This window comes from Pongo abelii, chromosome 2 (assembly GCF_028885655.2).
Source record: "Pongo abelii isolate AG06213 chromosome 2, NHGRI_mPonAbe1-v2.0_pri, whole genome shotgun sequence".
NCBI lineage: Eukaryota > Metazoa > Chordata > Mammalia > Primates > Hominidae > Pongo > Pongo abelii.
Window position 1 is genome coordinate 147,527,489 of NC_085928.1, and position 25,946 is coordinate 147,553,434.

At 39.3% G+C, this 25,946-nt stretch overlaps 1 protein-coding gene and 1 pseudogene across 2 annotated transcripts in view; both read right to left on the reverse strand.

The window, feature by feature from the left end:
• Positions 1-434: 434 nt before the first annotated feature.
• LOC129058775 (U2 spliceosomal RNA) lies at positions 435-539 on the reverse strand (annotated as a pseudogene).
• A 7,922-nt stretch (positions 540-8,461) lies between these two features.
• The window catches only part of DZIP1L (DAZ interacting zinc finger protein 1 like), a 71,900-nt gene continuing 54,415 nt past the window's right edge, over positions 8,462-25,946 (reverse strand). The window contains exons 17-18 of one of the 2 annotated variants that reach the window (XR_010139251.1): positions 19,669-19,768; positions 8,462-15,063 (exon numbers count right to left, since the gene is read on the reverse strand). Coding sequence is in view for 1 of the 2 variants with exons in the window: in XM_063722222.1 (XP_063578292.1) it covers positions 19,739-19,768 (30 nt within the window). In the remaining variant the exon portion in view is untranslated. Of the gene's footprint in view, positions 15,064-16,045; positions 19,769-25,946 lie in introns of those variants that run through there. The other variant, XM_063722222.1, reaches the window with a different exon arrangement.

Below are 25,946 nucleotides of genomic sequence, written 5' to 3' on the forward strand. Positions count from 1 at the left end.
TGTTTCAGCTATGGGAAACCTAGCCAAAGGGAGGCATCTCTTTCCTTCTATCCATAGGAGAAAAACCCTAACAAAATACATTAGATTATTTGAGTAATGTACCCATCCCTAAACCTCTTCCTGTAGCCAGAGCAGTGGTATCTAGTTTGGTGACTAGACTGGGTCCCCCAGTCAAAACATGGAGATTTGTCATATGCCATGAAGACTTGTATTCTAAGGACCCAGGGTCCTTAGAAATCAGGCAAACTCATTGCTTTGCCTGATTTTTTTCTTCTTTTGGTTGAAACTGAACTCCAGAGAAAGCTTCAGAGATATAACTTCTGAGCCTTTTTGACTAGTTACCAAACAGTATATAGTACAGCAAGGAAGGATCTGAGAGATTACTCTGGTTCTCAAAGAAAGCTGATAATTAAAACCTAAAAATTAAAAAAAAAAAAAAGACAAAAACAAAACACTTTACATTCAGTTTTAAACAAGTGAGATTAAACTGATAAGAACAGATACTACACTTGATCTTAGCCAAAAGGCCGAGAAGCGATAAACAAGTGAGATTACAAAAGTCATCAGTAAAAAGCTGTCCTTGGTTATGTAATTTTGAGCTATTCAAATTTAAATTTTCTAAAATTTAGGGGCATTTTGAAGTCTCCTTGTACAAAGACAGAAATGGACGAACCAAGCCATGGAATACAGGCTCAAAATATGACTCAGCACTGTTACCCATAAAAATCTCCGGGAGTCCCCAGTTCTCTTACCTTTTGCTTAGGTAGTATCCAGCCCTCTCCTGCCTCCACAGGACGTTATCCATGGTTGACTACTGCAACAGCCACAGTTTTTGCCAAAATGCCTGATATCTCTGAGTTGACGTGTTCTACTGGAGAGAGCACTGGGCTTGGAATCAAAAACCTGGATTTCTGGTTCTGACTGCATTGCCAACCAATTATGTGACCTTCAGGATTGATTACAATTATTCACTAATATATTTTCATTATCTAACTAACTTCTGTACTGAGTCCTCATAATAATCAGTACTGTGCCTAGTGCTTTATAAACTTTAACCCTCCAACAACGCTGATCTCACCCCACTAGTGGCCCAACACTCTAAACACTCAAGGATCACACACACACTCACACTCATACATACACACATTTACCACACAGTTGGTTCAATTTTCAGAGCCTCATCAGGGACCGTCACTTCTTTGATTTTTCTACTCTTAAGTATTTGCATATGCCTCAGAACGGCTTTTGAACAATTCCATTCCTTCAGCTAAAGTCAGGCTGATTTTTCATACTTCCCAACCCACAGCTAGAAAGGGAAGGGGGTATTCTCTTCATAATAGCCCAAATAAATGTGAAATGAGCACGTGAGGCCCTTAAGAGATGACGATAAGCAAAAAGTTTCTTGTGGTTTAATATTCACTATGTAAGATACTATATTAATATTCAATATGTAAGACACTATAATATATTGTAGAGACAAAACGTCACTAAAATGCTTTAAATATGTCCAAATTCTATTCTGGAGTAAGGGTATTTAATTTAGATACCCCAAAATCGTCTATCAGTGATGGTTTTGAGTATCCACACCACCACAATATTCAATACTAAATGCAGCTACTCCCTAATAACCAAATAAGATGAAATCTCAGTCACCCCTGCCACAGTGTGTAGCTAAAAGAAAGCATAGAATTCTTCTTCTTCAGAGAAACTTCAAGGAGTGGGTGGGTCCTACTTGCAGACCAAGGATCATACAAATTCCTTACATAGAAAACATTATATTTTGTCCTATCTTTTAACTTAGATTTTAGGGTAACATAAAGGTAGAATCATATGTAATATGGAAGAAAGCTGGAAATATTTCTTCTTTAATCCAGCAATGCTCCTTCTTTAAATTTCTCCTAAGGAAATAATCATAAATACTTATGCTCAAAGGTATATATCAATTGTTTAAAATAATGTAACTGGATCAACCTAAAAACCTAATGAGGGAAAGATTTCTAATAGTCTTTATATATAAGTAAACAATTATATAGTCATTAAAATTATTATAGTATTTTTCTAACATTAAGTCTATTAAACGGTGCATTGAAAAACACCCTGAAAGAAATATATTCCAAAATATTTTAAGCAGTTGCTTCTGATTGGAGATATAATTATGATTTTTTTTATTTGTACTTTACAGTACTTTGCAAATTTTCTTCAATGAGAATAGCTTTATTTTATATCTAGAGAAAAAAAACTAAAAACTGAAGAATTAAAAAATAGAAAACAACACCCAGACATGAAGTCCACAGGAGCAGATATAGCTCATTACCTGGAGACATGACCATCTCAGGCAGCTTGGAAGGAGGAAGTTATTAAGTCATGGCTGAGTAGAGTTCTCTGTTCACTCTGAACCAATAAATTAAAATGGTCATGAGCCCAGAAACTGATCTCACACTATTTTGCTTTAGCTTTTCTTCCCCTTTAGAGACTCTTTGGCAATTGGCAATCATTTCCCCATTTACTCACTTCTACTCACCTCTGAAGACGGGAAAGCCGAGGCCCATACCTCTGTTGTGAACAAGGACCAGAAAGGAGAAATGACATGCTCAAGGCCTTTGCACAGGCATATCAGGGGAGCCAGAACAAACACTAGAGTCCATACCAGGCTAGCCTCTTGCTTGCTCCACAAGAACACACAGACCTCATCTCCTCCCAACCATTGGCCTTCTGTTTCCAATTCCTTTTCCTGACTAGAAGGGCCATCCAGAAAGAGCAGGATGGGCTTGCTTCAGGATGGGTGGCCTAATGTTGGCAGGTGGTCTGAGCCAACCAGATCCACCTGTGTGGGGAAATGTCCAGAACAGACCCTGAGTCCCCAAATATTTAACACCTGGAACTCATCAGACCTGCATCTGATAAGGAAGGGGCTCTGTATGAGCTATGCACAGAGCAGCCTATCTCTAAAGAAGACTTTTGGGTCCTTGATGAATTTTTCAAGGTTTCTAAAAGATAATCTCAACCATGTGTTATCACTGGATTCTACTCAGAGATGTTAGACATCAGGGAAAATTCAGCAGCTATTGTTTTTTAGTTGGACATAGCAAAGCTTCAGAAACCCAGTTTCTTAGTCATTTTGTGTTTCTTATCATAGAATACCTGAAACTGGGTAATTTATAAAGAAATGAAATATATTTTTTTACAATTCTGAAGGCTGGGAAGTCCAGGGTCAAGGGGCTGCATCTGGTGAGGCCCTTCTTGCTGATGGGGATCTCTGCAGAGTCCCAAAAGAGTTCAGGGCATCATGTGGTGAGGGAGCCAAGTGTGCTAGCTCAAGTCTCTCTTCTTCTTATAAAGCTACCAGTACCACTCCTGTGATAACCCACTAATCCATTAACTCACTGGTCTCTTAATCTATGAATGGATTAATCCATTCATGACAGTGAAGTTCTCATGACCCAATCACCTCTTAGAGGCCCCACTCCTCATTATTTCCACATTGGGAATTAGGTTTCAACATGAGTTTTGGAGGGGACAAACATTCAAACCATAATACCCAGGCTTACATAAAAATGAAGAAAACAAAATAAACTTTTTCTCCTTGAAAAGACATTAGGAAAAAAGAGAAAAGCATTGATAGCAGAAAAAAATCTCTCTGAGCCTTTAAAAAATACAGATGATTATTAATGTTAATATTGCTGTCATTATCATTATGATTATTGAGAATCTACAATGTCACAGACATAGTTTCAGGCCCTTTTCTTACACTATTTCCAACCCTCAAAATAGCCCCCATGAGACAGGTATTATTATCCCCAGCTCACAGGTGAAGAAACCGAGACTCAGGGAGGCTAAGTATCTTGTCCAAGTAAGGTGACCAACCATCCCAGTTTGTCCAGGACTGTCCCAGGTTCAGCACTGAAAGTCCTGTGTTCCAGAAAACCTCTCAGCCTGAACAAACCGGGACAGCTATGCCAAGTCTACATAGCTAATAAATAGAAAAGCGTGGATTCCAACCAGGTTTGTCTGACTCCACACCTCACTTTGTTTCCAATATGCCAGAGAAAAATCCCATTAAATGGGCAAAATAAATTCATAACTACATTTTTTTAAATGGAAGGAAGAAAAAAAGGGAGAGAGAGAGACAGAGAAAAGGAAGAAAAACACAAATGAGAAAAATAAAGAAAGATAGGGAGAAATTCATATAAATCTAGTTTAAAGAAAAAAATATTTGCCAATGAAGCCAAGAAGCGTAATACTTAATTTATTGTAAATTTTTAATTTTTAACACTCAAATTTTAAATAATGCCCAATAAAAGCCTGTCTCTGTAACTAGTGCATAGACAGATGGCAGAGATGGGGGAGGACATTGGGCTACCCGGTCCCTCAGCCTCTGCAAAGCTCTCAGTGGGTTCTGTGACATATGTGCACTCTTAAGGGCTTCCAGGCTAAAGAGGACTCTGGTGTGATGCCACCCAGAAGGGAAAGGAAAGCCCCAGCACTCCCAAGGTGGACTGTCTGTAGGAGAAATACCTGTTCCCTCCAGTGGTGACAGCTACACAAACATTACAAGGTTGGGTTTGGACCAGGGCTCACTTCATCCCAGCAGCCACCTTAGGCTAGAGCTTCCCCAGCAGCATCTGGGATCTGAGTCAGTTTCCATCAGCACTGAGAGGTTTCCCATTCCTTTCTCATCTCAAGTGGAACTAGATGTGACCTGCTCACTCTGGTTTCGAGTTTTTGACCAGTCCAAGCTTTCCCTGTTATCAAAGCTGCTGCCCTTAGCCCTTGTTGACAATAAAAAGCTTATTTATTTTGTTTGACAGGCCAACTTGAATTTCCCCAAAGAATGTTTTGAAAGGTAAAATATCAAACATATTAAGCATGTAGGACTTTGCCGCCCATACTTATTGCCCAGAGGAGGGAGGTTGCCACGGCAATGCCTCTGGTAAGGAGGATGAAGTCTGGCTGAAGGGTGAATAAAGTATCACAGTGGGGCACAGGCTGCCCCACCAGGCAGCAAGCCCCTTATGATACTGGAAGTGTTTGCCCAAGTCTTAAGAATTAAGTCATAATTAAGAGAGAGTAAGAAAAACAAAAATGTCCAGCCGCAAAAAAAAAAAAAAAAAAAAAAAAATGTTGAGGGGCGGAGGAGTCAGAATGTAGATAGAGATAATTTAAAAGTCAGCAGTGAACAAATGTGACTATGTCTTCTTATGACAGCTGGCAGAACCCGCCCACCAGTAGCTTTTGTGCAGACGGGCCACACCCCATCCATCTGCAGAAAGGTACAGCCAATGGAGCAGAGAGAACCCAATAAGGAATTTATTGGAGGGTTGGCATCAAATGACCTTCATGGCCTCTTTGGTAACACGCCAAAACTCCACAGAAATTAACACAAAAACTAGGCAGGAGGAACTCAGCTTCCAGTATGGCTTAGTAAGCTCCCACCAGGCTAACCCTCCTGCAGATAACAAATATAAACTCTGTACAAAATACAAAAAGTAACTACTTGAAGCCACTAGAGGGTGAACAAAGACGGACATATTCTGAAGGGTAGTTGACATTTAAAAGAGAGGAAAGGTATAAAGCAAATTCCCGTTTTTGAGGCTTCTGGCCCAAGGACAAGCCAAAGTCAGGTGGCATGAAGTACCTAAAATCTGTTAGAAAATCTGCAGTTTCTCTGGCCTGAAGAACCATGAGACAGAGTTCAGGGCAACTATAGCCACTATAAGGTGAGCAAAGAATCTTAGAAAAAAGAGACTCAGAGGGAGAAGATCCAAGTTTTCTATAAAAATCCCTCCCTGAGTCTCTAATTAAACCCTAAGCCATGCAAGTATAGGGCTTACTACAAACAGCTGACTTAGGATCCAAAGCTGAATGGAGACTTGAGATGTCCCCAAGACACGAAGTTTGCTGTATGAGTAGAAGCAAATTAATTGTCTTCTCCAGCAAACAAAAAAAATCAATACTCTTTGGAAGACTATAAGAGCATCTAGAGTCTCTGAAACATAATATTCACAATATCCAGGACGCAATCCAAAACTATCTGACATGTGCATGACATGACCTATTTTTAAGAGAAAAGGTAATCAATGGAGACCTGACCCCAAGATAACCCAGATATTGGAATTAGCAGATGAGGATTTGTAAAGCAACTATTGTAACTATGCTCAAATACATAAAAGAAAATATGCTAATAATGACTAAAAAGACAAGAAATCTCACAAAGAAATGGAAACTATTCTTGAAAACAGAACTTCTGAAACTAAAAATACAAAATCTGAAATTTAAAAACGTATGAACTTAAGCAAAGTGGAGGTAACAGAGGAAATCATCAGTTAACTTGAAGATAGATCATTAGAATTTATCCAAAAATAGAGAAAAAAGTTTTAGCAAAAACAGAACCTCAGGCACTTGCAGGATAATATCAAAAGAAAAATAATTGAGGCCAGAAGACAGTGGTATTTTTTAGGGGCTGACAGAAAAAAAATGTACAAATACACTTCAAGAATGAAGGCAAAATATAGTTTGCAGATAAAAGGAAACCATGAAGATTCATTGCCAGAAAATCTTCACTATTAAAAAGAATGCTAAAAGAGTTCTTCAATCTGAGGGAAAATGATACTAGATGAAAACTAGGATCTGCAGGAAGACATAAAGAGCATCAGAAATAGACCTTGTTGAATAGGACACTGGATATCACTAGATGTAATGCAAGACTCAAAGCCTGAGAATTTGAGGCAGTCAGGCACTGCACCTCACCTTCCACCATCACAGCAGTTCTGGGCAGCTGTCAGCATTCCTATTGCCTCACATAACTGGGAGTGTGAATCCACCTATAGAAGCACATATTGCCATACGTACAAAGAGGAAAGACAGTAGAATTAAGTAGGTAACAGCAATAGCTAAGTCTTGGCAGTCTCTAAATCCAATACTAAAGCAGGAAAATCTTAACTTTGTAAACTGAATTGAAAAAATACTTTTGAAAATGTTACTTTGTACATATTTAATATAGACATGAAAAGTTTCAGGATGAGAATTCCCTCACAATCACCATATGTCAAAGGCATTTCTCAGCGGGTCTCCAGATAATAAGCAAAGCCAGTACCAATGACAAAGAATTCATCAATGGTCATTCTCTGAATGTCTTGCCTCATACTAGGAGGTAGTATCTTCTAAAAAAAAAAAAAAAAAAAAAAAAAGATGACTTTCACTTCATATTTCTCACCAATCTATCAGTTTGTTAGACATTTGTTTTTATGTTTTGATCTCTCTTTTTATGTGTGCTAACATTGAATATTTTGTGTGATATGTGTGTCTCTTTGTTGTGTGTTTATGGATGAATTGAGTATTGGTAAGAATAAAGGAAATTTCATAATCCTTGGTTCTCAATCAGAATGTGCTAAAAAATGAGAAACTTCTAGACTCCTGGAAGAATAACAGCAAAAAATGTAATTTTATGCCCAGTACATCGAGTTGATTGACTTAAAATATCTGCTAAAATAACTTTTTCACACTAGGATGTTAACAGGGAAACTGTGTGTATATATGAAAGTTGTACAGAGATAAGATTTTAAAAGAAATGAAACTAAGACTACTCTGTTTGCATTTAATCACCTAAAACCTATTTTTTAAAAAGGATTACAGAGTTATCAATTAGTCATCATCATTGATGGCAAATAGTTCAACTCTAGTCTTCCTTCAGGCATATTTTCCTCCAGGATGTGAAAGAAAAATCTTTTCCAAAGCAGCTGTCTTTAGGCCAGATTCTCCCAAGGAAATTATTATGACCCCTGCAGTGGACAATTTAATCCCAGAGCAGCTAGTGAGGGTACGGTTTGCAGAGTAGGATGGGATAGACAATGAGCGTAAAGACACTGTTGTGAGATCCTGTAGCTGACTGCCCTTCAGTTCTTCTGCTCTGCCTTGATTCATGTTTCAATGGAATGGAAGCTCCAAAAACAGGCTGAACATGAGTCACCTCCACTTACGTGCAACCCCTTAACACTCTTTTTTTCTTCATAGAAGCTAGCTCTTCTTTCTGTGAACAGTAGAACTGTTCAGTTATTGTTCTCCAAATCGGGTTTCATACATTTAATATATTTTCAAGATTCAGTTGTATTCACTTAGTCAACAAATATGTATTAAATATCTATTTTACAAAAACATGAAGAAACTTTGCTGTTAAAATATAACATCTATGAACCATGTAGCAAATTTTTTAAAAATTAAAGAAATAAAGGAAAAAACTAGCCTGCAGTAGGTGAAACTGTTGAGTCCCATAGTAGGCACTCCTTATGGATGCATCCACACCCCAGGACATGCACGAGCTCCCCATACAAAAACACCTCTCACTAAAGATAAGCTCACTATCAAGAATTAGACAGCATGTGAAAAAAAAAAAAAAAAAAACATGATGAGAAAACCACCCAATGTAATAACCAAGAGAAATCCCATCTCAATATCTATAGCTAATAGAAAAATCTAAAAGAGACTGTAAAATAAGCGTATGTAAAATGTCCAAAAACATAAAGAATCGTGTGGTGGGGGGATGGAGGAACATGTGGGATTTTAAAATAAACCAAATAAAAATGCTGGAAATCTAAAATATAGACACTGATACAAGAAACACAGATAAGTTAAATAGTGGACTAGACACAGCAATAGTGACTGAGGAGAGCAAGTCAAAGAAATGACCCAATATGAGAAGGAAAGAGATACGATGACTGAAGAGGCTTTGGAGACATGACACACAGGATGGGGAACTTCATAACACGCATTTAATTCAGGTTCCAAGAAAGGAGAATAGTCAGAATAAGGAGAGGAAATGTCTCCAGACTTGAAGACATATGTTCCAGTATTGAAAACACTCTGTCTCCTGAGAAGTATTAAACCATGCTTAGCTACACTCTAGTGAAAATGGAGAATATCAACAATAAAAAGAACATCTTAAAATACGAAAAAAAATATGTATTACATATCCATGGCAATGAGACTGACATCAGTACCAAAAAAATGACAGAAGACTTTGTAATCATTTCTTCGAAGATCAGAAGGAAGACAACTGTCAAGCTAGAATTTTACACCCAGCTAAATCATCATTCCAAAGTAAGGGCAAGATAAAGAGTAGCAACAGCAACTGTGATCAAAGCCTTCATGGGACCAGCATAGAAGATACTGGAAATTCCAGCTGTCATCATGCTCTTAATGTGTAAGCCACTCAGGATTCTCCTAGCAAAAAGGGGTCAGACCTAAGGAACTGGAGATCCTGTTGACCTTATTAGGTGGGGAATCTCATGCAAATGTCACTGAGGATTCTATCCAGACACTCAAGAGCAGGTGGGCCTTGAATAGCAGTCATCATCTTAGTTTTAGTGTTATTTACCCATCAGAAATGGCTTCATTAGTTTGAGAACTGCAAAGATGCATATACTGGGTGGGAAGAGGGCCCAGATTAAATGTAAGCTATGCTCACCCTAAGATGCATACATCTATGAATACCCTGGTCAAGTATTTTCATATGCAAGGAACAGAAAACCCACTCCAAGATTTTGGCTGTCCCTGCCAAGTGCTTACTCATCAACTAACAACGGTTGCCCCACCCAGATCCAATTCTGTGTGAACTTCTAATTCAAGCTTCTACTACTGCCTAAGCAAAGTCTATGTTTCTCTTAGTTTAAATTCTCTCAAGAGAGAAAATCTGATTGACCACTAGCCAATGAAATGTCTGCCACCCCTCTCTGAAGAGAGATCCCCTCTCTCAAGAGTCCACCTCTGATCCAATCAGCTCTTTCCCTGTGAAGCAAGAACTGTTGGCTTGCCTACTCAACATCCATTCCACCATCACTATCACTTTTTTCTTATTAATATTGTAAATCAACCCCTCCCTCCTGTGGCACTATCCTCGGCTCAAGGGGTATATTCTGATTTGCCTAAGTCATGGTGTCCCATTCCCCTTACCAGTGAGTGGTTTAGGGGATGGAGCACATGACCCAGTTTCTTTCTAAGTCTTTATTTTTTTAAAGGAGTTTAAGCTTACAGCAAAATTGAAAGGAAGGTACAGAGATTCCTCACATACACACAGGTGCATAGACTCCCCCATTTTCAACATCCCCCACAGAGTGGTACCTTTGTTACAACCGATGAACCTACATTGACACATCATTATCACCAGAGTTGACAGGATTCGCTCTTGTTGCTGTACATTCCATGGGTTTCAACAAATGTGTGATGACACATATCCACCATTGTAGTATCATACAGAGTGGCTTCATTGCCATAAAAATCTTCTATGCTCTGCCTTTTCCCCAACCCCTGGCAACCACTGATCTTTTTACTGTCTCCGTAGTTTTGCCTTTCCCAGAATGTCATATAGGAGGGATCATACCGTATGTAGCCTTTTCAGACTAGCTACTTCCAGTTCATTATATGCATTTATGATTTCTTCATGTCTTTTCATGGCTTGATAACTCATTTCTCTTTAGTACTGAATAGCATTCCATTGTCTGGATGTAATACAATTCTTTATCCACTCGCCTACTGAAGGACATCTTGGTTGCTTCCAAGTTTTGGCAGCTAAGAACAAATCTGCTATAAACATCTATGTGTGGGATTTTGTGTGGAGGTAAGTTTTCAATTCCTTTGTGTAAATACCAAGGAGCATGATGGCTACATCATATGGCAAGATTATGGTGAGTTTTGTAAGAGCACATGACCCAGTTTTGACTAGTGGTTCAAAAAGGAAAGATTCCAGCACTTCTTCATTGAAGGGAAAACTTCTTCACTCTTAATGAACAGACAACAAAAGAGGCAGCTCCATCCTTGGAAACATACACACACACACACACACACACACGTGCACACCTTCTTCCTCCATCTAAGCATTCTCATGACTACATGTGATACATTGGAATACTGCAGCCCAAAGATGAACCAACATGGATGAAGGTAGAACAAAAGAAGCCTAGGGAAATGGAGCCAGAGCTCTACTTTATGTTCCTCACCTGACAACACCCTGCCTCTGAACTTTTTATAATGTGTGGTAAGTTTTTTTTTGTTGTTTTTTTTTTTTTTTTTTTGAGTCAGAGTCTCGCTCTGCCACCCAGGCCGGAGTGCAGTGACGTGATCTCGGCTCACTGCATCCTCCACCTTCTGGGTTCAAGCCATTCTCCTGCCTCAGCTTCCCAAGCAGTTGGGAATACAGGCACATGCCACCACGCCCAGCTAATTTTTGTATTTTTAGTAGAGACGGGGTTTCACCATGTTGGCCAGGCAGGTCTCAAACTCCTGACCTCAGGTGATTCACTCACCTCGGCCTCCCAAAGTGCTGGGATTACAGACTTGAGCTACCGCGCCCGGCCTTATGTGTAGTAAGTTTCTTTATTGCTTAAGTCAATTTCAGTTGGGATTTACTATTACTTAAAGCCAATGCATCTGAATCAAAACATGGACATCCAGGCCAGGCCTCCATTAAAGATCATGTGTAGGTCCAACTCCCACAGAAATATCCAATGTGTCATGTGGGTTTTGTGGACTCAGAAAACATAAGGAATGAACAACGTCCTGGGAAGTCCCAACTCATGAGAAGAAAAGTGAAAAAGAACAAGTTTGAGTAGGGATGAGGGATACTTCTATTGCCCTCTAAGCTAGTGTGCATAGACTCATGTCTGAGTTCCAGGGCATACACACTGCAAAAAGTAGTTTAAAAAAGTTATATATATATATGGCTATTTCACTAAAATCTCTGTGGCATAGTGAAAGGTGCTAGTAGCTTTGGTGCCATGACCTGGCCATGTCAGGAGACCAAAGGAAGCCTCCTGAGGAGGGAGTCTTTGAATCTCAGGTACTAAATGCATACAAGTGTTCCTTTTTGGAGCCAGGGACAACAAATTGTTTGATCTTAAATGCCAACTCAGGCCAATTCCAACTGACTATGCTGAGGAGGACTCAGGAATGGAAGATTGTCATGATCAATTGGCAATGCCTGTCACAGGACTGACTGGGAACCAGCAGTACACATGCCACATGTTTGCCCTCTTGAATTCCTTTCTGAGATGGACCTCGGCCAAACACTCCCTGCATCAGTGAAAATGCATTCACTCTAACACCCCATGTTAAATATTCAAAAATCTTATATTTTATTTTCTCTACTCTTAAGCAAGGACACACATACAAAAGTGCACTCTCTCTAACCAATCTAATCGTTGTTGAATAATCCCCCAAACCCAGGAGCTGTTCTTGTCACATTTATTGTCCCTTGTGCTTCAGGGTACTTGACAATCCTCAACTACTGCTGTTCCTTGAAGAGCAACAGCACTCCACCTAGTAAATTTTACTTCAAAATGTTAGTGCTATTGTTATTTTTAGCATTATTTTTGTCTGTCTGCCTCATCCTAAAGATTGTAACCATGAGTAGCTTTGACATGCTTCAAAACTTCTTTTGTTCTTCCAGGGAGCTTTTGGAGAGGGTCCCACTTCATGATGTCTGTATGAAACAAGGTCATGGAGAATCCTTTGAATTTACTTCCACAAATATTTCTTTGAGTACCTATTTTGTGCCAGGTGCCACAACAGGTATAAAGATGAATAAGGAAGAAAAGAGAAGGATCATTTGTCGAGATTCTGGTCGGCTATGCAATGTGCTAACGCCATTCTGGGGACTTGGAAGCATTTATCTCATTCCATTCCCATAACTACCTCCCAAAGCATCTGTATCACAGTTACAGCTGAGGAAACTGAGGCTTGGGGAGGTTACATGACTTGTCCAGTCATTCATCTAGTAGTTACTGGTGCTAGGATCTGAATCATGTCTGTCTGACTCGAAGCCCATGTTTCAACTCTCCTGACATGAGACCAATTGAGAAGTATGGTTCACAGGCTGGGGAGGGTGTCTTGGGAAATTTTGAGGCAGGGCACTTCCTAGCCCAGTGTGTGAAAGCAGGCCAGTTACTAACCTGTCTTAGCCTCAGCAGCCTAGTCAACAGAGGCTAATACCTATTTTGCAAGGTTGTTGTGAGGATTAAAGATAATGCATAAAGCATCTAGCACACAGTATGTGGTCTATGAAGAATAGCTATGTTATTCAGAGCTACGTAAAAAATTACCATTTCTCAAAGAGGCAGGAGCTATTTTCTGATTGATACAGTGAATTCTTGGAACTTGCAATGGGTGTGTATTATGAAATTTAGGATCTAAGCTAGCAAGACTTTGCTATATGGCTTTGAGAAGGTATATGGTTGTCGCAAAAATCTCAGGAGAATCTGCAAGATAAGAAAATCTCAAAGCAGAGGCAAGTTCAGAGACTTCTTTTCTACTCCTGAATCTTCATTCAGCTGAGCTACTGGCCAGGAATGACAAGAGGACTCGCCATTGTTTGAGCCTGCCTGTGAATTTGCATAAAATGTGATTTAAAACAAAAACATAACCAAGGATCTGGCCCCCAGGAATAGCCAAGGTATCTGCAGTGAGTAGAAGACCATTATTTATACCGCCTGGAATCCCACCACAAATCTTTACAGAAAGGCACAAACTCACATTGGATCAGGCTTTTGTTGGTCTCCAGGGAATGCTGACTTTGTTTATTAATGCCACAAAAAATGTGTCTCTGAATAAGGGAATTGACAGGACACCCGTCTCTGCATTGAAACCTGATTAAAAGCAAATCCAGCCCCTTCTAGTCTCTCAGGAGTCTTCACAGTTTCTAAGCTGTCTTTTGTGAGTCAGTGATGTCGATGGCAGGAAAACTCCATCCTTGTTTCTTCGGGTGATAATCCACACAGCACAGCATGAATACTCAAGCTCTCACACGAAGCAATGGTCTGCCTCTCAAATAGAAAGAAGGAGAGTTGCCTACGTGGAAGGACTTGATAGGAGCTGAAAATGCAGCCCCATGACACCCAGTCCTCCTCTAATAAAAGTTTTTCCCTATCTCCTGTCACTGATGCTGCAAATTCCACTCTGGAGGCAGAGTGGCATCGGCAGGCAGCACTTCCTGAACCTTTCCATGAAAGGACACCTTAAACACAGGGGAACAGTGGGGATAGTTGCACAACATTATGAATATATTGAAAACTACTGAATTGTATACCTTAACGTGCTGAAGTTATGTTATATGAATTATATGTTAATAATGATAATAAATTTTTAAAAAAATACATAGAGGAAATAGCCTATGTCCTTGCAAGGCCATCAGAGCCAGGACTCAAGCGGACAGCTCTAAGTATGAAGTATTGTGCATGTTGCATTCTGCTCCAAAATATATCTATATCTGTTGTAACTGTTTAAGGTTAAAGTTATTTACCAGTTAAAATGCTTAACTTTTATCCCCTCAGATATTCAAATAAAATTGATACCCCAGGTAGACGTGCCTTAGATGGAGAACCCTGTGGCAGCACCACTCACTTGTGGCTTGAGAAAGACAAAGGGGAGGTAGGCTTACCAGGGTGAGATCCCAAGGTGTGGATCCCAGAGTACGAATCCCAGGATGTGCATCCTAGGGTATGGGCACCTAAAATGGTGCTGAAGTTCTGACTTAGGGTGATTCTCACTCACACTTTTCACAGAATAAGTTCATAACTCTGGGCTATCAAAAGCCCATTGTCACATGTGTGGACCCATGCATCCACTCTCACCCTTCCATGTTCTGTTCACAGTGCTGCCTCAGGTCTATGACATCCAATGACAGCAGGCATCGTTCACCTTGTGCGTGCCCAGCTCTGACTCCCAAGGCAGTCTCCCCACACCTCACGGGCTTCATGCCACATATGAAGCAGGCCTCTGGGGGTGGTCTCAGCCATAGCCTCCGAAAGCCTTCAAGACTGTTGTTCTGCAACACCAGTGGTCCCTTCCAACCAATGTCCTTTCTTGCCTCCAGCTGACATGGTGACATCATGCTCTCCAGCTTCAGTTTTAAGCCATGGTGGAAAACGTTTGGGCATGCCTTGCACAATGGACATATCTTGCTCTTCTCACTCCATCCACAGGCCTTTTGCCTAGCCGGCCTGCAGGTGGCTGTGTGTGGAAGGCAGGGGTATGTCAACATTGAAAGAAATCACATTCTAGGAATGTGGGGGTTAAGGCCTAAAAAGTCCAAGAGAAGACATGATTGGTAGATGTGTCATGCTACATTTACATTATGAAATTTCAAATGGCAAATTTAACAAGACCAGAACATTATCATTCAGATTCTCTGCATACTCTGGGTAGGATTTGTATTTGGTCTCAACAACAAAGCACAGCAACAAGATTAGAGGGAGTCGTTGGAAGCCAGCATCCACAGGAGGCTGACATGTGACTCAGCATCGCAAGTAAGCAATGATGTCACCAGCATGACATGTGAAGCCCAAATGCACCTAGATCTACTAATCTGTGGGTCCTAGGTAAACTGACGTTTCCTGCCAGAGGGCCTAGAGTGCCCCACGTAGCAACAGAGCTGTCACCTGCACCCTCCGCGCTCATCCTCCCTGTGCTCTGTGATTTACTGCCCCCTGCAGACCTCCCTGGACACACCTCATCCCTCTCCTCTCTGAAGTCCAGACTACCATTTCTGGCTTCTTCCAGGCCACCCTCAAACCACCATCTGCGCCCACTGCAGATCTGTACACACCCCCTGCCTCTGTCTCCCAGAACAGGGCTGCCTTCCCCTTCTAAGACCGAGTTCTGTCGCAGAGCTGCGTGGGCCCCTAATGATATAGCAGTGAACTTCGTAATTCCTGAAGGGCTTTTTCTAAAGTCATTTTGTTTCTGCTATACATTAGCCACAAAAGAACTAATTCTAAAGCAAAAAAAAAAAAAAAGACAATTATGTGAAAAACGGCTTGGAACCATGAAATAGATGCTGATTATAAATATAGGCTTCAGGCATTATGAAATGAGGCAGCTCTAAATTTTCAAAGAACAAAGAAAAAGCAAGAGGATTTTTTAAATATCAAAAAGAGTTTCAGGTTATAATTAGTAAATTGACTAACCTTTTTAAAAGTAAAAGTGAATTTCTAAAGCCTGCAGCATTCATGGAATTATATATGCTGTAAGTCTAGGGGACTGACTCTGACAGCCTCCTCACTTCACAGATGAGAAAACAAAAGGTTCCATGACTTTCCCAAGGTCATAAAACAAGTTTGTGGCTGCTAGGATTTTAATTGGAGCTCCTGTCCTCCATCTTCAGTTTCTTTCACCCATTCTACAATGGAAGCTGCTTTCACAAATAGGCAACAATGTTCAGATTACTTGCATAAATATATGGAGATGGTGTTTGTGGAGGTGGTGGTAGTGATGGTGGTGGTGGTAGTTAAGAGGGTGGTAATAATGGTAATAGCGGTAGTAGAGGAGGTGGTAATAGCTATGGTGGTGGAGGTGGAAGTGGTTGTGGTGGAGGTGGTGGTTGTGGTGGTGGTAGACGTAGTGATGGTGGTAAGGGAGTGATGGTAGTGATGGTGGTAGATGTGGAGGTGTTAGTGGTAGTGGTGGAGGTGGTGGTTGTGGTGGTGGTGGTAGTGAAATGATGGTAGTGATGGTAGTGGTGGATGTGGAGGTGGAGGAGGTAGTGGTGGTGATGATGGTGATGATGGTGGTGATGATGGTGGTGGAGGTGGAGGTGGTAGTGATGATGGCAGAGATAATGAAAATTGTGGTGGGGCTAGGCACAGTGGTGCACACCTATAATCCTAGCACCTTAGGAAGCTCAGATGGGAGGATTACTTGAGCCCAGGAGTTCAAGACCAGCCTGGGCAACATAGGGAGACCCCCATCTCTATAAAAAATAAAAAATTATCTGGATCTGTGGTCCCTGCTACTCAGGAGGCTGGGGCAGGAGGATCTCTTGAGCCTGGGAGGTTGAGGCTGCAATGAGCTGTGATTGCACTACCGCACTCTAGCCCGGGTAACAGAGCAAGACCTTGTTTCAAAAAAAAAGGAAAGAAACGAAAAGAAAGAAAGAAAATAAACAGTGGTGGTATGCATATATGCTGGGAAGTTGGGGAGTGAGGAATAGTTCAAGGGCAGTTCAAAGGCATGTGAGCCAAAGCTCAGATTCGGTTAAGAGTGAATATATATAAGAAACTGGCAGAATGAGGAAAAGGATTCAGCCGGTATAGACAAATCAATTAGATATATCTATAAACAAAATGACAGAAATGGTACAGCAGCTGAGGAAGCAACAGGGTCATAAGGATCCTTCAGTGTGGGATTGCCATGCATGCTGGATATTTCCAGGCTGGGGAAAAGCTCCTAATAGTGAGGCTCCTTGAGTGCAGGTACAGGTTGTGAAACCCATCAATATTTGTTGATTGCCTTTTCTGTGCAAGGACCTCAGCTGGGCCTTGCCAACACAAGAGTATGCAGGAAAGCAAAAGAGGCCACACCCTGTCCTGCTCCATTTTCTATCTTTAAATGTTGGGGGTTTTGTGTTTTGTTTTGTTTTTTAATCATGGGAGAGTTGCCTGGATGAATAAGACAATTCATCAAGTCCTGCCAAACCATGAGTGGTGGTGCAGGCTGGAGGAGCCCCACTTATTTCTTACAGTGAAGTTAGCCTGTCATTAAAAAGTGTCTGTGTAGCCATTCACTTTGTGGCCCACAGTGCCACCGTGTGGAAGGCACCTGTTGGCTGGACATGCTCAAAATAAAACCGAAGCAGTGGCAGCTTTTAAACCAACCCATCACCTTCACTCAGGGAACCCAAAGCACTCCCTCCATGTGACTATCATGCTCAATTTACCAAAGAAAAGGCCGTTGGATCTGTGAGTTCAACGAACCCTTAGTGATCAGCTATGTGGTCTAAGTTCTCACTGATCTCCTCTCTAAGATCCCTGATTGAGGTCAGAATCGCAGAATCAATGGGCACTTCTCTATTCTTTCATACCAATCATTTGATCCATTGCACTGATAGATTATTGAGTACAAAATGCAGCTTCCTCTTCCACAAAAGCCTAACAATGGTCAGCTATTGCCAATGGAAGAACAATTCAGCTCATCGCGTCTTTTCTGGATCAGGTCCTTATATTTCCCACCCTCTGAGCTTTACTTAAAGTCCTCTCTAATCCTTTGAAACATTTTTCTTTCTGGCTCCCTGCTTAAGTTAGCTCTTCTCGCTTGTCTTGTCATTAGGTGGAATAATGCATGAAGACACTCCTGGCACGATTACTGCCTTGGAATTGGCCCAGTTCAGCTTATCAGATGATGAGTGTCTGCTATGGGCAGATGCAAGTGATATAAGCATCAGAGACACCTCCTTCCTAAAGAACTTAACAAATGTTAGTGTCTCCACTGGCAGCTCTGTTTTCTGTTGACTATGCTAAACATTGAGCCTGCATCTTTACATCCAGCAGGGAGACAGGCTTGCAACCTTTTGTAACAGACACAAGCATGAACACAGATGTAGAGAAGGCCATACAGGTGCAGGACAATTCCTTCCACATCCTTTCCACCTAAGCCTGGAGAGGATTTAGCAGACCTTCGCAGCTCCCCTCAGAAACTGGCAGTGAGGCCAAGCACGGTGGCTCACACCTGTAATCCCAGCACTTTGGGAGGCCAAGGCAGGTGGATCACCTGAAGTCAGGAGTTCGAGACCAGCCTGGCCACCATGGTGAAACCCCATCTGTACTAAAAATACAAAAATTAACTGGGCATGGTGGCGCATGCCTGTAATCCTAGCTACTCAGGAGGCTGAGGCAGGAGAATTACTTGAACACAGGAGGCAGAGGTTGCAGTCAGCTGAGATCAGGCCACTGCACTCCAGCCTGTGCAACAGAGCAAGACTCCATCTCAAAAAAAAAAAAAAAGAAAGAAAGAAGAAACTGGCAATGAGAGACACGGGGAAGAGAAGAAAGTGCAGAATCACACTTGATGCTCTGTTGATTTTAGAGGTTACTTTACTTAGATTCCCTAAAAGCCTAGAATTTGGTTATAGCATGTGAGTCAGCTTATTATAAATATGTAATTCACTTTGGATTTTCTAAAGCTGAAAATGGTCTTAATCTTTATCTCAGTTACACACCACTACTAGGTTCCAGCCACAAGACCAAAGCATCTTCTACTTCCTAAATTGTGGGCTCAGGTTTTCAGGTGATAAAAACCTCTTTCAGGTTGTAACTATAAACCTATTATACATTTCCAATCAATGTCATCCCTATATGCATAAGTTCAGGACATTCTTCAGTTTACCTCAGAAAATATAGCTAATTAAATTTTCTCTTTTTATATTGAACCATGCAGTCATGGAAGGGAAGAGCTGGTATGGTCCAAAGACACAAACCAGTGCAGCAACTCCCAAGTGCTAGGCTGTGGGCCAGAGCTGGTCCATTGCTGAATTTTCATTTGTCTAAGACAAATATGGGGCCAACTGTCCATTCTTGGAGAGTCTTATCTTCTTACTCTCCCAGTATTAAAGTGTCCTTTATAAAATGATGGTGATTGTTGCATACTTTATGTGCTGACTTGGCAAAAGAAAAGTTAGCAACCTTGGGTCAACTGCAAAATTTTTTGTTAACAGCCTATAGCACAATGCTACCTCACATTACCAGGGACTATACTCTTGCATTACAGAGAACTAGCCTAATGAGAATCCAGAACAGGAAGAATTGCGAGAAATGAGACTTTCTACTTAGAAGTATTCAGAAGATGCCCACAACTAAGGTTCAAGACTCAACTTCAAAAAGATTTCTAATTAGAATTCATGAAGGCACCTACCTGTCAGAGCATTCCACGCATTCATCCATATGTAGAGATTGGGATGGCCTCACAAGAATGTGATGTAATTTCAAATTTGAAAAATAGCCAATATAAAATTCTAAAAGAGAAAAATAATCAGAGTATCTGTGTCTTGCAAGATGGTAAAACATATGATAAAATTTCCATGACTAAGAATAGCTCACTGTTAGAACTAATAAATGGATTCAGCAAAGTTAAAGGATACAAAATCAACACACAAAAATCAGTTGCATTTCTATACATTAATAATGAACAATCTGAAAAAGAAATTAAGTAATCCCATTACTGGGTATAAAGTACCCAGTAAAAGTACCCAGTAAAAGTAAAGTACCCAGTAAAAAGTAATCCCATTACTGGGTATAAAATACCCAGTAAAAGTACCCAGTAAAAGTAAAGTACCCAGTAAAAAGTAATCCCATTACTGGGTATATACCCAAAGGACTATAAATCATGCTGCTATAAAGACACATGCACACGTATGTTTATTGCAGCACTATTCACAATAGCAAAGACTTGGAACCAACCCAAATGTCCAACAATGATTGACCGGATTAAGAAAATGTGGCACATATACACCATGGAATACTATGCAGCCATAAAAAATGATGAGTTCATGTCCTTTGTAGGGACATGGACGAAATTGGAAATCATCATTCTCAGTAAACTATCACAAGGACAAAAAACCAAACACCGCATGTTCTCACTCATAGATGGGAATTGAACAATGAGAACACACGGACACAGGAAGGGGAACAACACACTCTGGGGACTGTTGTGGGGTGGGGAGAGTGGGGAGGGATAGCATTAGGAGATATACCTAATGCTAAATGGCGAGTTAATGGGTGCAGCACACCAGCATGGCACATGTATACATATGTAACTAACCTGCACATTGTGCACATGTACCCTAAAACTTAAAGTATAATAATAATTTAAAAAATTAAGAAAACAATCCCACTTATAACAACATCAAAAGGAATAAGATAATAACACACCAAACCAAGCAAACAAAACATTTGTACACTAAAAACTTCAAAACATTGCTGGAAAAAATTAAAGAAGACACCAATAAATGGAAACACATCATGTGATCATGGATTGAAAGACTTAGTATTGTTAAGATGTAAATACTACCCAAAATAATCTATAAATGTAATGCAATCTCTATCAAAATCCCAACATTTTTTGCAGGAATAGCAAAATCTATCCTAAAATTCATATGGAATCTCAAGGGACCCTGAATAGCCAAAACAATCTTGAAAAAGAAAAACAAAACTGAAGGTCTCATGCTTCCTGATTTCAAAATTTATGACAAAGCTATAATAGTCAAAATAGTGTAGTACTAGTATAAAGACAGACACGTAGACCCATGGAGTAGAATAGAGACCCCAGAAATAAAAATTGCATATATGGTCACATGATTTTCAACAAGGGTGTTAAGACCATTCAATGGGAAAAGGACAGTCTCTTCAATACGTGGTGTTAGGAACACTTGATATCCATGTCCAGAATAGCGAAATTTGACCTCCCCCCTCCCCACCTTACAACATATACAAAATTTAACTCAAACTGGATCAAAGACCTAAATATAAGACCTAAAGCTATAAAACTCTTGGAAGAAAAGATGGGGGAAATATTCACAACATTGGATTTGGCAAGGATTTCTTGGAAATGACACCAAAACACAGGCAATAAAAGTAAAAATAGATAAACGTGACTACATAAAAATTGAAAATTCTGCATCAAAACACACAATGAACAGGGTAAAAGGCAACCTATAAAATGGGAGAAAACCATTTGCAAATCATATCTAACCCCACAATATATAAAGCTCCTATAACTCAACAGCAAAAAACCCAAATAACCCAATTTTAAAATAAGCAAAGGACTTGGATAAACATCTCCTCAAAAAAGATATACAAATGGCCAACAAGCATATAAAAAGATGCTCATCATCACAAATCATTAGGGAAATGCAAATCAAAACTGCAATGAGATACTATTTCACATCCATTAGGATGGCTGATATTTTTTTAAAAACAGAAAATAACAAGTGTCAGCAAAGATGGGGAGAAATAGGAACATTTGTGCATTGTCAGTGGGAATATAAAATGGAAAACAGTATACAGGTTCCTGAAAAATAAAAAATAGACTATATGATTACTATATGATCCAGTAATTCCACTCTGGGTATATATCCAAAAAAGTTAAAAATAGGATCCTGGAGAAATATTTGCACAGCTGTGTTTATAGCAGCACTATTCACAATAGTCAAGATGTGGAAGCAACCCAAGTGTCAACAGACAAATGGATTTTTTTAACGATATATATTCATACAATGGAATATTATTTAATCTTAAAAAGGAAGGAAATAGTGATACACGCTACAACATGGATAAACCTTGATGACATTAGGCTAAGTAAAATAAGATAGTCACAAAAAGACAAATACTGTATGATACTAGCATATATGGTACTTACAGTAGTCAAAATCATAGAAATAGAAAGTAGAATGGTGGTTGTCTGCAACTGGGTGGGGGGAGATAGGGAATTGTTTAACAGGTATAAAGTTTCTGTTGGGGAAGACGAAAAAGTTCTGGAAATTGGTTGCACAAGAGTGTTCATATACTCAACACCACAGAACAATACAGTTAGAGGTGGTTAAGATGGTACATTTTATGTGTTATTTTACCACAATTAAAAATGAATTTTTAAAAACAAAACTGTGCCATACCAGAATAGTAACAGAATAGTCAGATTAATGGAATATACAGAAAGTCCAGGAATAGACTAACCACATACAATAATTTACATTTGATGAAGCAGGTATTTTTTAAGTGAAGAAAGGATGAATTGTCAAGTAATGCTGCTGAGACGACTGGCTAATTGCAAAAATAAAATAGATCCCTAACTTACTGCTAACACCCCTCAAAAAATCCAGATATATTAGATATTCAAAATTTTAAAACTTTTTAAACTAGTAAAAGAAAATATAGATGAACATGTAGAAGTCTTGGAATGGAGAAGACCTTCCTAATTATGACACCAAAAGCAGAAATTACAAAGTAAAACACTAATTAATTAGACAGCTACAACTTAAAATCTCTTTATAGCAAAGAACTCCATGAACATAATTAAAAGACAAATGATTGACTAGAAAGGAGAAAAAGTAACACATATAACAAAGGATTAATATTTTCAATATATTAAAAACTCTTAAGAGCAATAAGACACAAATTACATAATAAAAAGGCAATCTCTAAAAATCAAAAGTAAAATAAGGCATTCAGTAGCATAACCACAGAAAAGAACTACAAGTGACTTTAAAACACAGTAATTTAACTGGACATCCCAAGTAGGATCTACCTTAAGGACAAAAACAACTCCAAAAAAATTAATAATAAATTTTAAATTGTTTTCAGTATTCATACAATAAGCAATAGGGTGGGTATTGTTATGTCTAAGACTATGATTGTGATGTTAACAGCCAGGATTTTTGGTATGGAAGAAAAGCGATATACATGTTAGGTCAACGAGATAAAGTAAAAATTCTGTAGTCAGGAATTTGAATAGGGAATATCAACATGCACTCACGATATTTTTATCGTATTTCCTATCTCTGTGCACTGAAAGATCTTAGAAACAATAAGTCCAGTAGTGATAGGCACTCCTAGCATCCAGATGTCTATAAATATAATTTCCTTCTAAAAGAAACCAGGATTCCCCCAGATACATTACTAATTTTAGGACTGGGACAAGAAAGGTATGCAATGAGCCTGGAAGGAAGCTATCAGACTACTAAGGTCATATCAAAATCATTCAAGAACCAAATTAAAGAGGCACCCAAAGACAGGACAATCTCAGCGTTAATAAGGATAATAGTACAAAGGATTTAAACAAATCAAATATATTTAAATCTATAAGGTTGTATGGCACCTATTGAAGATACTAGGAAGCTCATTCATTATTCTGAAAAAAGAAAGACTTGAGCCTTTAGCTGCTTTACCTGTATGAACTGCACATCAGAGCAACCAGACAGTTTGATGTGGAGAATTCCTCTTTACAGAAGTTTTCCAGCTAGTAAATGTCAAAGGAATAACAAACAGACTATTAAATTATTATTAGAGATCTCTAATTAATAGATGGGGCTGGGTGTGGTGGCTCACGCTTGTAATCCCAGCACTTTGGGGGGCCGAGAAGGGCGAATCACAAGGTCAGGAGTTCAAGACCAGCCTGGTCAATATGGTGAAACCCCGTCTCTACTAAAAATACAAAAAATTAGCTGGGCATAGTGGTGGGCGCCTGTAATCCCAGCTACTGGGGAGGCTGAGGCAGAAGAATCACTTGAACCCGGGAGGTGGAGGTTGCAGTGAGCTGAGATCGCACCACTGCACTCCAGCCCCGGTGACAGTGCAAGACTCTGTCTCAAAAAAAAAAAAAAAAAAAAGATGGATTTAGGCAATGGTCATCAATGTCTGTCATCAATGCCATCACCAACATCACAAGAAAGGAGAAAAAGATATTCTGTGTCTCCTGACGGTGATGCACAAAACCACCGATGAAGAGTCCTGCCAAAACACAAAAGAATAGTCAAAGCTGAACCTGATCAAGTATTTAGCTCTAACTACAAATTTACAGATAGTTCAGGAGAAAGAGGAATACATTAAATACCACCACAGTAAGCAATCAGCAAAACCCAGACTGTGGGGAATTCCACAAGACGAACAATCTGATTTATTCAGCAACAGTAAAAATAATAAAAATCATGGGGAAGGAAAAGGGAAAGGAAGAGAGGAAAGGAGGGAAGAAGGGAAGACAGGAAAGAGGGAAAAATGGAAAAGGAATCTATAGATTAAAAAAGACAAATATGTGCAGTAAAATAGAGGAATTGTGGACAGAGAATCGATATTTGATGACATTTAGAAAAAAAGTACTGATTTTTGTTGTAGTGTGATGGTGGTACAATGGTTATTTTTGAAAAGGAAGTATCTTTTAGAGACACATACAGAAATTTTTGTAGATATAATGATATTATTTGGAATAATATGTAGTATTACATGTATATTACTTGGAATAATATGCAGTATGATATTAAAATATACAATATTATTTGGAGAAAGATATACAGGAAACAAGATTCTCTATGTGTTGATAATTGTTAAAACTGAGTAATAGGAACACCAAGGTCATTACACAATTCTATTTTTATATATGCTTGAAATTTTTCATAATAAAGAGATAAAGAAAACAGCAACAAGAAAAGTGAACTACGGGCAACTCTTAAAAGAAGAAATAGCAACAACCAATATGAAAAAGAAATAAAAAAGAATTTTACTTTAGAAGAAATCTTAAAAGCGCAAATTTCTTAAAAGGTGAGGTTTCATTTTTCACATATCACATGGCCAAAACATTGAAAGATTAATGATATCCGTGGTAGCAAGGGAATGCAAAAACTAGCTTTCTTGGGTGCTCCAAACACTAGTAGACTAAATTGGCTCCAGTTTTCTGGAAAGCATTTGGCAGTATGTAACAAAAGTACATGGAGAAAGGAGCTAGAGTTCCAGGGCCAGGCTGCCAAAGTCACATTGCAGTCACACCACTCACTGGTGGCAGGACCCAAAGCAAGTTTCTTAGCTGCTGTGTACCTCAATTCCTAGTCCATAAAATGCATGTACTATAATAGTGGCATCCACCTCAAGGGCTGCTGTGACACTAAATCATAATATTCATACCAAACTTGGACCAGTGCCTGGCATATGGTGCTGGCTTTCATTATTATGTTGGCCCAGCAACCTCACTTCTAAGAATTTATTTTAAGGAAATCTTAATCAAGTGCACAAAGACATATATACACATTTTTTAATCACTTCATGATTTATAAAATGCAAGAAGTAGAAATATCTGGCTAAAAAAATTTTTGTAATCTTTGCCTGGAATACTAGGTGGCCATTAAATACAACTGTCTTATATTTATACATACTGACATGTACATGTGTACTGATATAAAGACATTTGTAATCTGTTTCCCAGGAGGAAAATCAATCTATAGAAGAATATAGTTGAACCCTAGGAAGGAGTTATTTTTTCACCAGTGCATGTACATCTAGATGTTAACAATAATTGACTGAATTTGTGGGTTATATTCTTTTTTATTATCTGTATTTTCTAATTTTTCTGTATCAACCTTATCATTTGTATAATTTTTAAATGATCTGTTACATATGTTCCATAGTTCTGGCAAATCTTGTGCTGGTTAA